The sequence below is a fragment of the Haemaphysalis longicornis genome, unplaced genomic scaffold (assembly GCF_048455015.1).
Source record: "Haemaphysalis longicornis isolate Haplotype H1 unplaced genomic scaffold, Haemaphysalis longicornis Haplotype H1 scaffold_6, whole genome shotgun sequence".
NCBI lineage: Eukaryota > Metazoa > Arthropoda > Arachnida > Ixodida > Ixodidae > Haemaphysalis > Haemaphysalis longicornis.
This window is the reverse complement of record NW_027526407.1, coordinates 56,479,641-56,495,426: the sequence shown is the minus strand read 5'-3', so window position 1 is coordinate 56,495,426 and position 15,786 is coordinate 56,479,641. Positions and strand designations below refer to the sequence as shown.

The 15,786-nt window shown below is 46.7% G+C and overlaps 1 protein-coding gene across 1 annotated transcript; it reads right to left on the bottom strand.

The window, feature by feature from the left end:
• Positions 1 to 2,623: 2,623 nt before the first annotated feature.
• On the bottom strand, positions 2,624 to 14,841 carry LOC144142735 (GTP cyclohydrolase 1-like; the record flags this gene model as incomplete). Its single annotated transcript, XM_077674413.1, is given in 2 exon segments — positions 2,624 to 3,044; positions 14,488 to 14,841. A coding segment is annotated over 1 exon segment (310 nt), but the record flags the coding sequence as incomplete, so codon positions are not given.
• Between the last annotated feature and the right edge of the window lie 945 nt (positions 14,842 to 15,786).

Genomic DNA, 15,786 nt, shown 5'->3' with positions numbered 1-15,786 from the left:
CAGCATAATCGCCAGCTTGAACACTCGCTGTAATTTACAGTATTATAAACTAACTATAGCGAAACTGAAAACGATCTTAGTGCTGCTTATTTCAAGCTCATGTAGCCGGTATATCACAAATTATCTAACAAAGCGACATCATTTTATCTTTGCGCTGCTGAGAACGAGGTCGCGGGTTCGATTCCCGGCCGCGGCGGCCGCTTTTCTGGTGGAGGTGGAAAGCAAAAAAACGCCCGTGTGTACGAGATTTCGGCGCGCGTTAAAGATCCCCAGGTGGTAAAAATTAATCCGGAGCCCTCCACTACGGCGCGCCTCGTCGCCTGGGTTGCGCCGGCGCGTTAAACCCTACAATCAATCAAATCAACCTAGCTCCTTTTTATTAAATACCTTCATAAGATGTGTACCAATGGAGCTATACCCTGAGCCACATTTAAGTCGACTTCACCGTTTTGCACAACTGCATCGCTGTGGATACATTTTGGGGGGCAATATGAGCAATCTGGGGCGGTATTCTCGAGTTTTGTCCCTTTTGCGTCCCTTTCAAAAGTGTCCCTTTTGGCGAGCCCTGATTGGCTGAAAGCAAACAACCGGAAGTGACGTAACGCAAGCGCGGCAAACCTACTGCCAACGCTCATTGCTTAACCGGAAGTGCGTCACGATGAAAGGGACTCAAAAGGGACGTTTTCAAAAGGGACAGTTACGAGAATACCGCCCCTGGTGTCAAAGCATGACGACCCTCAAAGATCCCCTGTATCTCTACGACGCGCTATGCATCGGCAAACCTTAAAGTCGGCTTCACTGGTATACACAGAAGCATTGCAGGAAACATTTGACAACAGGAAGGTCCTATAACCTTTGTTTTTAGAGCGTTTATTTTGCCACAGGGCATAGATAAGGGGTATGAGTTGATGATGAGGAAAGGTGATTAGATGAACATTTTCTTTGCGGCGACAGTGCGGCGCATCAAGTGTCACAATCGGACTGACAAATTTCTTCGTTGAGCCGGGCGCAAGCATTTTAACGCAGTAGGCGTGCAGATAATGGGATACAGTCGAAACTCGTTATAGTAAGATCACAGAGGGGGCGAGCGCTTATTCGTTGCACTCGACATTCGTTATAAAAGAAAGCACCTGAATTGTTTGATATGAAATGGGAGATATGAGCCCAGCACGCGGCCCGCTCTTGCCGTTCAAATTAAATGCAACTCGAAGACGCGGTTTTCGCAGCTAACTGCTCTGCAAATGTGTAAGACCGTGTTCTCCCCGCGTATATCCCGCCCCTGGACATACATACTACCCGCAGCCGAACTTTGCACACGGAGAAAAAAATTAAATAGAGCTAAAAAGCACCGTTTTAAAGGTTGCGCTACGTACACTGCTCATATACGCCGTTGTTTTAGCGACACATACCGTGTTTTCGCGCGCATATTCCGTTCCTGCGTTTACTACCCGCACCCCCATGTTGCGCTCGGAGAAATAAAAAAGGCAAAAATTATTCCCGCATATTCCCCGCACTATCGACGCCTCACAATAGAAACGCTACTCATTCAAATAATAAAATCTCTCAGTCGGACTCAGTGGCGTAGCCAGAAGTTTATGTCGCGGGGGAGGGGGAAAGGGGTGTTGTGCCTGCGGTTTAATATATATATATATATATTCTTCATCTCTTTCTATGACCCACCACAACCTCCCCTTTGCTTTCCGCGGTTTTCATGACTGTCAAACCTTATTTTCTATATATATATATATATATATATATATATATATATATATATATATATATATATATATATATATATATATATATATATATATATATATATAATTCTAGGAGGTAGGAAGGCAACAGTACATTTTATACACTACCGCCGCGGCTCAATGGCTAAAGCGTTGCGCTGCTGAGCACGAGGTCGCGGGTTCGATTCCCGGCCGCGGCTGTCGCTTTTCTGATGGAGGCGAAAAGGAAAAACGCCCATGTGTACGAGATTTCGGCGCACGTTAAAGATCCCCAGGTGGTCAAGATTAATAGCCGGCGCGCCTCATCGCCTGCGTTGCGTCGGTGCGTTAACCCCCCCCCCCCCCCCCGGTCAATCAATCAACATTTTATACACGTTTCTTCGAAATGAAGAGAAGGAAACATCTATTCATTCTAAGCTTTCTCGCTCAAGATTCCGACCTCTCAGGAACCTAGCGAAACCACTTCAGGAAAGTGATATTTGGCATAACGCAAGAAGTCAAAGTGTAAATGAAAACTCTAAAAGAGCTTTCCAGGATTCTGAATATTTTTTGTGCAATTAGCTGTCAAATCTTACTCCCCATGCATTTGTAAGGGATAGTTTTCTTGTCTCAGGAGCTTAGTCGCGCAACGTATACTAGACTTGAAACTGTGCGCAAAGCAAGTTTTCACCCCCAATATTAGCTGCGCGAAAACATTTTGCATTTCGCTAAATAACTACAGAGTAATCACTGTCGAAAGGACTGCCATGAGCGGAAAGCTGCACATGAATAAACATTTCGAGGGTGGAGGGGTTTGAACCACACCAATTCCCCCCTGGCTACGCCGCTGGTGGGACAACTTGCGCTCGCTCCGAGCTGTGTGTTAATCAACAAGTGGCGGAACCCACCTCGGACGTCCTGGCTGTATCCGGACGTGAAGAAGAGCATGGCCTTGGCGGCCCTCTCGGGCGTCCTGCGGAGTCCCTGGCGGTCGGGGTTCTCGCCCATCTTCTCGAGCAGCGCCCGGTAGTCGCGGGCCATTGAGGCCACCAGCTGATCGTCTGCGGCGGCAGGCTCGCGCGTCGTCGCCATCGCTCCGTTCTCCATGGCAACTGTGCCGTTCGCCGTCCCGTTGAGAGCAGCGCCGGTCGCGGCTCCTGCGTCCGCCTCGCGGGCCCCCTCGGACGAAGGGGGGCCCACGATCGACGTACGACCCATGGGGTCTCCCGCTAGGTGGTAGACCCTTCCGCCGGCAACACGCTCACTGTAGCAGCCGCCGTCCCCAAAGGGCGCGATCGAAGGCGCGCTCGCGCGCGTTTCGGGGGCAATCTGCGAGAGCAGGAAGATAATATTGCGGTTGTGAGGAGGGGGTCACTATCTCGGCGTCGCTGGCTGGCCGACACCAACTTGCTTAATGAACGGGGTTTTGTCGTAGAATAAGGTTCCGAGGGAAACGCGTTCATTACAGACATACACACGCATACGTGATCACGACGCACCGCCGTCGTGTTCATTATGATTACAGTTAAACGTGGATGTAACGAAAGTCTATGTGACGAATTCCTGCCCAGTCGGAAATGACAACAAGAAAAATTTCTGTAGTACTGTCGTATTTTCGCCTGTCTTATTCTTGTCGTGTCCGTATTCTGATGTTCTGTCGCGTGTCGCATTTCTGTCTTTATTTTGATGTTCTGTCGCGCCGAATTCATGTCTTGTCGTGATCCAAATGTTCCATCAGAAGTTGCACATGGTTTGAATGTTATTGTCTATTGTGAAGAGTAAAGTGAATGGAAGTTCTGTTGTGACTACAGGAATGTTTGTCGTTGAGAAAATTGACTCCGTCGTTGCGACAGAAATGGGTGTCGTAACAACAGATGGCTTTGTCGCAACTACAGGACTTCTGTTGTCACAACAAGGTTTTTTGTCGTACAACAAGATTTCTTGTTATGTTTTTGTGGTATTCCTGTTGTGTTTTGAGACTGGGTGAATTTTACGACGTTTTTCAATTCCCCTTTATTGAAGCCCATGTGTTTGCGACCTTTACGTAACGAAGGAGTTGCGACGGTTAACCTGGATGTAACGAATTCGCTACGCTGATGAGTCAAGGTTTCTGGCCCTTTTTCTGAAAAATTGGCTGATGAAATGCACTAATTTAGCGAATCTCGCCCGCACCGCAATCTCTCGTGCGTTTCCACGTGCGAGTGCGGTGTCGGTTGGCGCTAAACCTGTCTATCAGCGTGTATACTCGGTGACAACTTAAGAACGGCACCGGAAGTTGCCGCTGTGCCTTATCACCGTAGCCGGATGTTTCTCCGCGTGGCGCAAGTAGGGCGTTACTGGGAATATTTTCAACATCGCGTGAGGCATTCCCGTGATTTTTTGAACTTAATATGCTTATAAACGACTCCAGTGACGACAAACAAACTGCGTGAGACAAGGCAAACGATATCACGCATCAATGGCAAACCCCTTTCAAAACGCACGCGCACTGACGTCACGGGTGCGGCGCTTTGGTGGAGTGATACACTACATGAGGTGGTGCCATTCTTGAGTTGTAACCGAGTATAGACTCGTGTATCCCCTGATATCTGTGGTATGGGTTCGTGGATGTTTTCCGCTCCCTGAATACGAAAAAGATTTGTCTTTTCAAGATAAGCTCGCGTTTTGAAATACCGTCTCCGCCGGCGAGAAAGAAGAACGTCACCGCCCGGTACAGTGTCCCAGCTAGCATCCCTTCAGGAATTTTGAGTGGAGAAAAGAGCATGGAGTTCGCGAAACAGCAAAAGTTTGGTTCTTGAAACGCGTTAAGGCACCGAAAGTACCAAAAAGCAAAAGTGATACTTAGTTACGTTTGCGAATTCGGGGGCCGTGTAGTAGCAGCAGCAAGCGCAAATTACGCAGCTTTTTTTTCAGTGTGAAATATATCCTTGAACAAGGGCGAGTTCAGCATCAGTGATGTCTAGCATATTGGTTTCGTTTCCTGCTTCATTTTCGCGAGCTTTAACTCGAAACCTGCATGCAACGAAAACCTGGATGTAACGAAAAAATGCGAATTTTTGCAGACTTCATTATGACCAGGTTTAACTGTATACACCCCGTTTGTTTACGTTGGCGAGGAGCGGGAGCTCCTCGCCAGGAGAAACGGGAACGGATGAGTGGACAGTCGAGTCTGAAGCCTATAACCGCAACGGAAGGTGTTCCGTTCTCCCCAAAAACCGATTTGCGGAAGAGAGGACGAATTTGCGCCAGGAGCGACGTCGCCAGGAAGGCGAAAGGGATAGGTAACCGATTCTTGTCCAGTATATTTTCGCTATCCCGAATGAAAGGGAAACTGCTGAAAGAATTCCCCTTTTGGGCCCTAGTGCTCCCTAGGGGTACAATATTCAGATTTCGAATCGTACGGCCTTGGTTTGGACGCAAGCAACGCAAAATGCCTTTTTTTTTCCTTTAAAGGAGCCTTGAAGAGAAAATGCAACTTCGTTTAATTTGAAAGAACTAGGATTCAGTATCTCACTCAGCTCCATTACAGCCACACAAGATGTTTTTTTAACGAAAAAAAATCAAGAAGTATTTAAAAATTTCAAATTTTGCGCCACACTGACGTGTTATGAGCAAGAATGACGTCATACGGGCCAACATAATTTTCAGTGCGTTAACGGCACGTTAGCATTCAAGTGATGCGGTCAAATGGAACTAGAGGCCCCATTACTGACGTACAGTCATGTGTCGTCGCGACAGGCCAGTTAGGCGGCCGCCAATCGCACAAACAAGGTTCCGTGACGTCATAGAAAAGTTGCGGGAAATTGGCTAGGGGCTCGCGACTGCTTCACACTTTTTGTTTAATATCTCCGTTATTTGTTCGAAGATTGCGATGATATTGGTATCATTGTTATCAGGACTAAGCAGTCTTTTTAATAAACCCAACTTGTATTTTGTCTTCATGGCTCCTTTAAGGCCTGTGCTTCCATTTTCACTCTAAAATGTTCTGTTAGGTCTATTCTACGCATTATTTTTGTGAATAAAGGTGGTTAGGTATCTTTTTAGTCGGTTTAATTAGGGGCAGGGCGCAGCATATCGACACGTTTGTTTAACTTTCTGCGTCGTACCGAAAGTGCCAGGAAAAACGCCCGTGTGTACGAGATTTCGGCGCACGTTAAAGATCCCCAGGTGGTCAAAATTAATCCGGAGCCCTCCACTACGGCGCGCCTCATCGCCTGCGTTGCGTCGGCGCGTTAAACCCCACAATCAATCAATCAATCAACCAATCAATCAATCAATCAATCAATCAATCAATCAATCAATCAATCAATCAATCAATCAATCAATCAATCAATCAATCAATCAATCAATCAATCAAAGTGCCAGGCTTGTAGCTATCCAGAAGCCCACGCAACAAATCTGAATTTTTATATCAAGTTGATTTCTACTGTAAAAAAAGTTCAAAATAAATTGTACACATTTCTTTTTCTCGTAAATAACCGTGGTTGGTTGCATTTTGTGCTGCTTTAAATGCAGCGTGCAACCTATCATTGTATTTAATGGATGCTCTGAACGGGACCGGAAGTTCCGGTTCTGTACTGCTGGGGAAATGGAATTTCGCTTACACAGACATCAATTACACCTACATCACTACTCCGCGCGTTGAAAGGAAGAGACGAAGGGGAGATAATGTGTGTGTCTATCTACGCAGATGACAGCCACGGACGATCTTGGTCAATGTATCATTAGCAACTTCGCCTCAACAAGAAGAGGCCCGCGCAGTTTCAAAACGCGAAAGATGATTATCTGGGAACAAGGAAAACATGAACTTGCGGCACGCCGTGTGACTGTGACTGTCTGCGCGCGCCGGATTTCGGAAGCCATCGGCGAATGACGCGCTCGTATAATTACCCCAACAGAGAAATACCCGCAGGAAGGTGCTGCCGTCGGACTCTGTTTATGAGAACGGGATAAAAATACAGCGTCGCATTTAGCGGGGCTGCTAGGCGACTTTCGAACACGTACTCCGACGACTGCAGGGAAAAGGCGTATATGGTTATGCACGGGAGGAACACGCTCGAACCAAGATCGCCTCAGTTTTTTGAGGGACGGTGGTATTTTTTAGGGTACCAAAACACAGTTGAGGGACAAGAAGAGAGCGAAGTTGGGCAGGGAACAAACGCGTGTTAAGGACATATTAGTAGAAATTAAGGAGAAGAAACTGGCGTTGGCAGGGCATGTAATGCGAAGGCAAGATAACCGTTGGTCATTAAGGGTAACAGAGCGGATCCCTAGAGAAGGCAAGCGTGGCAGGGGGCGGCAGAAAGTTAGGTGGGCAGATACGATCAAGAAGTTTGCGGGGATGAATTGGTCGCAGTTAGCACAGTACCGGGATAATTGGAGATGTATGGGAGAGGCCTTTGCCCGGAAGTTGGCGTAGACAGGCTGCTGCTGCTGAAGATGATGAAACACAGTTTTGACATTTATGTCTGTCGCTTGATTCGGCTGAACTTCCCGCTCAACGATTTATGACGAACGCATTGCCGGTCCGGCTCTGGAGCAGTTACCGCCATTTTATGCGTATGTTATCAAAACACTGTAGAAGGAACACGGCAAGCGAATCTTGCCAGAAATTGGCAATAAAGCAATTAGGCAATCAACATCGTCCGTTGGCATCAGCTGACTTCGGCGGTACTTTCGGCTGATGTTTGAAATTTCGGATGGTTACGTGTCGGCGGAGTTCTCCCGACGTGTGACCGTCTGGCGAGATTCGGCGTTGTTCATGCGTTCCTCACGGTGCCCGCATCGCGGTCATACTGAAACATCAGAACATGACTTGTGTCAATGTCGTGTAGCGGCACCGTTTTGGATCGTGTTAATGTTCGGTCGCACACTTCGAATGAACGCCCATTCAAATGATGTGTTATGGAAGACGTGTGCCGGTGCTTTTTTATTGTGGCGGAATTGTGGTGTCGCGTGTCTTCGAGCCGGACAGCAACGGGCGATGTTCCCGCTGCTGTGGCGCTTACGGTGGATTCTGATGAGTCACTTGGAGCACGAGTTGGCAGCTCTTGGCGAAGAAGCCTTTATGCCACGCTGGTCCACGTGGTTCATAGTGGTCAGGAACAACATCCTGAACACCTCTCTAGTGCCGTATTGAGTTCAGGCTAGTTTCTGTACTTTTTCTTTGAAAACTTGTGAGCTTTCCGTGAATTGATTTTGCAGCTTGTTTCCACACCCCAGGAATTTGTTGTGCATAGTGCTGAACGCCCGGATTATTTGGAGACTGATTGGACTTTTTTCTGTTTTGTTTTTTTACAGCAGCGCAGTTGCTACTATTCTCTGCGCCCTGATATGCGATTTATAATAAATTCTCTTTTCAGCGGGCCGGTTGAAGTAAATGAATGGTTGAATGGTTGACCATGAACTACAGTCAAACCCGGTTATAGCGAACTGCAATAAGCCCCACGATTACTTCGACATATCCAATAGTTGGATATGGCGAAACCGGCTGATAACGAGTTTTTTGTTACGAGTTCGCAATATGCGGACCCCCTCACCGCCCCTCCCCGCGTGCGGAAACCAACACAATTAAGTACGTCGTTACCATACTCAAAACAATCCATTTATTGCAAGCAGTAAGGCTACTTTCCGCCTGAACTGCCTACTTCGCAAAAAAGAGGTGATTCTTGTCTTCACTTTCATTTTGGCGGCGTCAACTAGCACAGTATTCGAGTCCCTGTCCTTCAATATCGAAGCAATAATGGCGGAGCGTTTCAACTGCCGAAAGCGCTTCATTAAGCGGCGGGCGGCTTTCACCTGCGACATCCTCTACCTCTTTGGTGCTCCAGCAGCGCCAGCTGCCATGCCATCGGCGACGGTGTCTGAGTCAGAGGGGCTCACAGTGACGGCAACCTGGTCGTCGACGTCACTCAGGAAATCCCCGAGGGAATTCTATGGTCCCGTTTTGTTGGGCGGAGTTGCAGTCATGAACCATTTTCAACTCGCCAGGCTTCCCACTCTCCTTCAGTTACAGAAGGTGTCGGGCATCGCGTCGCTCGATGTGAGGCTCAACGACTCAACCGCGGCCAATCAACATCTCAATTAGCGCTGTGAGACCATGCATTTCGGCGGCGATCCTAGGTTCGTCGAGTTCGATATATCCGATGTGAACTTCGTTATAAGGAAGATGTTTCGTGGGTATTTTCGTAAGTTATTTATTGTTCGATATATATATATATATATATATATATATATATATATATATATATATATATATATATATATATATATAATATATATACCATAATTCGCTCTATCCGGGTTAGTTATAGTCGGGTTTGACTGTATATACAGGCAGGACCGTTCCCAACGACTAAAACTGCCGCCATGGCTCGCACACGTCCACATTATTAAATGCGAGGGGCACAAAATATAAGTACATAATCGGTAGTACCAACGATCTCATAAAGAATACACGTTGAATTGGTGTTTACCACAGCAAATGAAAAGAAAAAAGAAAAGACTCGTTAAAAGCGGTGCTGAAGAGAGGCGAGAGGGAAGCAAACGAAACGAAAGAAGTCGTCCAGAAAACAAAATATCCCAGAAAACAGAAAACAACACAGAAAACAGAAAACAAAATATCCCAACCCATGGCGCGTGAGCGGTCGGAACGCGGAGAAATTGAATTGAATGGAGCGAAATCCATTGCATCAATTGTAGGAAGAGTGTGGGATGAGGAAAAAGGGTTATGCGTAGCAGAGGCGGCTGATTATCGTCTTTCGACGACATCTGCAACGAAACAAACAGGCACGAGGCTTCTTCATAGGAGTACTGACACCAAAGTTCAGTTTCTTAAACCTGACATGATTCGCTTGATAAAACTGCCAAGTTGCCTTGCTACGATTATGGCCGTCAAACGTCGCTTGAAACCAATTTTTAATGGATATTATTGCCGCAGTTTTGAGACACCCGGAGACGCCCGGCTCAGCCGCTCTGTGACGTAAGTGTACCGCCGGTGGAGAGGTGTGACGTAGAAGCGTCCTGCCAGTCTTACTCGGAGTGGTCTGTCCCTTCCCTCTCAGCGAGCGACACGCATATTAGTCGGAACAAAACCGACAACAACACAAAGTAAACATTTTGGTGGTGTCTTTTGCCCTGTTTTGCTCCGCCGGCCGCAACTTTGGGCGGAACTAATCTTTGATTGAGACAGACGGGAAGCGGCGTCGTGAAAATAGAGTGAACTAGTGGAAGGTTGCCTCCTGGCTTGAACAGAACATGTGACGTCATAGCCGCCGTAGAGCCTCCGCGCTTGCTCCCGGGCTCTCAGCGGCCGAGACCGAAACTGATGCCATGCATGCAGCTGTAATTCATAGTCGGCGGCACTTTGGCTACTCTTAACCCGTGCGTTATGTTTTACGGTGTAGTACTGACACATTGGACCCAAAAAACAGAAATACACAAATTTGGTGTCACTACTACAAAAACAATTTTTTGAACGAAAACAGGCAGGTTTCGCCTCGAGTTCTCTCAGGATGGTTTTTTTGTCTCCGATATGCTGCATTGGGATTTAGGCATACGGAAGCGGTGCCCAACCCACATTCAATTTTTTTGTGATTGCTAACGGGCGTATAGTTTTTGCAAATTTGAAAAGCAGAACACACTTTTCACTGTTGTCAGGGATCAAGCCCAGGACCGACGAGTTTTGTAGCACATGATCGATTGATTGATTGATTGATCGATCGATTGATTGATTGATTGATTGATTGATTGATTGATTGATTGATTGATTGATTGATTGATTCGGACGCTCTCTCGGTGAGATGGATCCTCAGTCCCCCGCAAACGCCGCATTGTTCCTTTAGGCTGTTTGTTTTCGCAGTTTATGGGCGACTTTTTCAAGGAAAGGCATATTGTCATTTTCTTTTTAAATGAGATTCGTGGTGATTCCGTGTCGTCATATTGAACGTCATGCAACAAAAATAAGCAAAATAGCGATAGGGAGACACGCAACCTCGCCTTAATTGCTTGTATGTGCACTGCATGCATCCGTCACTCGTAGAGGTCGTCCGTGATTTTTATTCCTTCCCGCCACGCGAACGGCTACCGCGCGCTACGCTCGAAGCCCAACCTTTCGCCGCTGCGATATAACTGGCCTATACGCACTGCGGTTTCCGGGTGAAAACCGCTCGGCCTCGTAATGAGCAACGAGTCGGCCGGGCTGACGAAATGAGTGGGCGAGCCGGCTATTGTGCGGAATCTCGTCACTCAGAGCAAGACGGAGCTGTTAGCGAAGGTCGTCGACTCTCGCTCGCCGACGCCCCTGCGCTTGCACGGCTTAGTGCCGCTAGCGCCGTCTGCGAAGAAAGACGTGCGTACATGTGCCAAACGCGGCACGGGCTTGACTCTGAACATTCTTTCCTCCATGACTTCTTTATTTAAACGGGCTCATGCACAGAGCCCGTTTGCGCCGGACCTCACTGTCTTGCATGCGTAATCATGCGAAGGGCAGATAAACTTCGCAGTTCGATACCTCGAAGTACGAATGCGCTAGAAGAATTCTGCCCAATGAAACTGCGTGGAAACACGATTGCGTTCAACTTTTGAATACAGACATGCCTGCTTTCTGCAACCACTAAAAATGTAGTTTTTTTTAAATTTCAGTTAAGCCACCGACCTCAATAATTGCCATCTAATTCTGTGTCCCCCTGTGCGCGTAATTTCACTGTAGAAATGGTCTTAACGTAAAGCTAAGCGCCTAATTAAAAAAAAAACCTGTAGACGTAATATTGATCACCATTTATTGCAAGAACATCGCAAAACATGAATAAAAACTCAGCAAAGCCTAGCAAAACCTACCAAACTTAGCAGCACCGGAAGCAACTAGGTAGACCCCCAGCTCTGCAGTTTTTTGTTGTTGTTTTTTTGCAACTAAGCACCTATTTCACACCCTCTCAACATCCTACAAAAAACCAGGGGTGTTGCAGCCGGTCAACACCCTTTTTGCCACAGAAAATGAGTGTAAAGTTACAAATTAGAGTGTTGGAACCAAAGAAAAAAAGCGTAATTAACCCAGTTGAAAAAGACAAGAATTATTTGTGTTGTTTGGCGTATTTTCGCGTTCCCTACTGTCGTCTTGTCGTGTATTTGTCGTGTCGTGATTCTGGTGTTCTGTCGTGTGTCGTATTCCTGTCCTGATTTTGATGTTCCGTCGTGCCGAATTCCTGTCTTGTCGGGATCCCGATGTTCCATCAGAAGTTGCACATGGTTTGAATGTTATTTCCCATGGTGAAGAGTAGCATAAATGGCAGTTCTGTTGTGACTTCATGAATGTTTGTCGTTGAAAAAATTTACTTTGTCGTCACGACAGAAATGTGTGTCGTAACAACAGATTGGCTTTGTCGTACACAGCAGGACTTCCGTTGTCACAAGAAAGTTTTTTTGTCGTATGACAGGAATTCTTGTTAGGTTTCTGCGGTATTCCTGTTTTGATTCTAGACTATGAATGACTTTCCAACACCCTTATTCTACTTATACTACACCTTTTTTTTTTTAGGCAATAAGGACGTAAAAATGATTAGCGTGTATATATAGTCTTGTTAATTCTAAAAGTTCAAATTGACGTTTCACTTGCCACAGCTTAACGTGGGCCGTGAGGCGCACCCTATATGGAAACGAGCGATCATTGCAGACGAACCATTTTTTTTTTGCTTGTGAACATATTTCACCAGGTGGGGAGGAGAGTATGAGGGGATGTCTTATACTTCGCAGTGCAATTATACATGCATTCATGGCCTTAATCAATCAACAGCTGACCACCTTCTCCACACCCTTTCAACACCTTACCAAAAACCAAGGGTGTTGAACTTGGTCAACACCCTTTTTTCTACACAAAAAGGGTGTAGAGCCGCGAATAAGGGTGTTGATATTCAAGAATAAGAGTGTAATGGCCTCCCTACACCCTTTTCCTACCTGTTCTACACCCCTTGTGGCCAAAAAGGGTGTAAAAAAAGGTTAGTGTGTATTGTTAATAAGTACCGCCAAGCTTTCTCCTTCAAAGCACATGAACAGACTTGAGTGCCCCGTGGAATTTTTTGATTTGGTGCAACAGCATCGGGAGGAGGCAGTACACGCCATTTCGCTACAAAGACCCCAAAGCGCTGAATCCGCCCAAACTTCTAGTAAATGTGTGGGTCGCATAATGGAACACAAGAGAACAATTAAAAATTGAAATGGCGGTGTTATTCATTATCGCGCTGATCGATACGTCGAACGTGGGAAATCAGTTATCGGCGGTACCATGTTCTCCTCTTTGAATACTAAAATTTGAGGGAGCTGAGAGAGAGAGAGAGAGAGAGAGAGAGAGAGAGAGAGAGAGAGAGAGAGAGAGAGAGAGAGAGAGAGAGAGAGAGAGAGAGAGAGAGAGAGAGAGAGAGAGAGAGAGAGAGAGAGAAAATATTTATTTCTGGGAGAGAGAGAGAGAAAAAATGAACGGGAGGAGTCGTCAATACAAGAACCTTTGAGCTCTCCCAGTCCCAACAGCCCGCAACACCAGCAGCCGCTGATAATTGAAGTGGCTAGAACTTAGCTTCCACCGAAAGATTACCTGGCTACCCCAAACTTTGGAGTATTCAAATGGACAGCAGCGGTGCTTAGAAACCACGAGGTTAAAAAATACCTTCGGAAGGGATAAACACTGACCGCGTGTGATGGGGTGCGTGCAGTATCTATGCACCAACACAGAGTAACATGTCTGTAGCATACATGTTAGCATGGGTGAATATGGACAGGCCCACTCTGTAGTACTATAGCGATGCGCGATACTTACCTGTCAGCCAAGTTTTCGTTGTAACTTGCCTTCAGTCGTCCCAAACAAGTCTTCACATCACCTCTCGCAAAAGCGTGCGTTGCTACATGGGGAGTTTCAATGAGCTGAGGCGGCAGATTGGTCGGCTAGCGAGTTTCCGCATACTTCAACGTCCCCGGATACCCACTGGAATTCTGTTTGCTAGGTGTCCCTATTTCAGTTGTCAGCCCATCACCTCACTAAAAGATACGTGAGCACAACTGAGCCGCAATTGCGTCTCTACAATTTGAAGTGAGGCAGCTGTGGAGCGGCGTCACTCAGCTGCTAGGAGCTCATCGTCGAAACTTTAGCACGATTGCGCATGACAGCGGGAACGCGCAAATACATTTATTACGTCACTGTCCCGGTTTATACATTTAAACAGCACTCACTACGCATGAGTGTGCATCAAAAAAAGTTTTCTAACCAAAAGATCTGCCGCCGCAGAGAAAGTCTTTGTCGGTGAGGGCACAAACGTACTATACAGCCGCCGTCGTGACCACAAGAGGAACTATACAGGAGGGAAACTAGAAGGGGTAAATATAGTGGGTAAAACTGAGGTGTAAGAGTAGACGAGGAAAAACTGAAGAGTAAAGCTAAGGGGTAAAAGCGAAAGGATGAGTAAAACGAAAGGGTAAAACTAAAACTGAAAGGGAAAAACACTAATGGGTACAAGTGAAACTAGAAGGGCAAAAACTAAGGGGTAAAAGCAAAACTATAAGGGGTAAAACTAAGCGGTAAAAGTAATACTACAAGGGGAAGAACTAAGGGGCAAAACTAGAAGATGTAAAACTAACGGGTAAAAGTGAAACTACATTGGGTAAATTAACGGGTAAAACCAACGGGTAAAGTTAAACTGGAAGGGGAAAACTTTATAACTTTGAAAGTTTAGTGCGTATGGTTTGTCATGGAAAAAAAAAACTGATTACACCACACGTCGCCGCTTACCGGTCGGGGGCGCCGCTGCTGCCTTATGTGTAGACTGCAGACCCAAAGCAGTTCCTCTTCTCCCTCGCAACGTTTTCGGGGTGTACCGCAAGGAACCCCTCCGTGCCCTCCTATGTTCGTGCGCCTGCGGTCACCCAAGACGATGTCCGCAGGGAGCCGCACTCCGGGGCGCAGCGTCTCCAAAACGCGCCGTGTTTGCGGCCGCTGCGTTGGCTGTCTGCGGCGATAGCCGACGGCGACCAACGACGACTACAGGCAAATAAGCGCCGGTTGGGTTTCCGCCGAAAGGGAAGAGACTGCGTCAACTCTCGCGTAACTTCACTCTCAAGCAGTGACTGGACTGTCACGTCGCGTGCGCGGTCCTCTCTCAGCGAGGAGGCTCAGCGAAAGGCGGGAAGTGTGCGACGGACGCGACACACCTGCGATAATTGGAGCGCGCCTGAAAAACGGGGGAAATAAAAGCGGGTGCCAGTGCTGCTAGAAAAATGGCAAACATACAAAAAACGTACAAGCACCGTGTCACCAACTATAGTTTTATTGCGAAGCACTGCGTTCGCCATCATAGCTGCAATCGATGTTGGTTTGAACCAGCAACAAACACGAAAAAAAATCAGTGTCACAGAAACATTTCGCTTCCTGCACACGCCGATCTAAAACACGTTTTCTTGTTGTTTTTTGACCTGGTACAGTGGCACGCTAACACAGTTTTGCACAGCGCTTTTTGGGTAGTATGCCGCAATATTTCTTTTGTAATCTATTTTGTCCTGTCTCTGGAAATGATCGAGGGTGTGCGAAGATGACATGCTGCGCGCTAGTGCAAGGCAATCGCCAGAACGCACATGCAAGCACACAAACAGATATACATTTAATTATATTTAATTTAATTACAATCAATTAATTATTATATAATTAATTAAATTATTTATTTATTTATCGGGGTTAAAAAAATTCTGAGCAAACTACTGTTTAGATGTGCTGAAACTTTACACTGAGGATGCGTTTTGTGGTTTATTTTATTTAGAACCATGAACGGCGATGGAACTTACCTGCCCATTTAAAAATCGAATAAAAACGACTTTCGCCTTCGTGAAAGCTGGCGGCCATTTCGAAAAAATGTAGGCACCTTGAGCAATCTCGCTGACCGTGTGTGGCGACACCGCCCTGCGGACCGTGAGTGCCACTTCATGAGCTGTTAGTAACCGCGGCAATGTGTTTCGAGGTGCAGAGAAGAAGTTATGAACGGTGGCCTTCGGATCCTTGGTCGAACTCCGGCCGATGGCCTCCCACGTATGTATACCG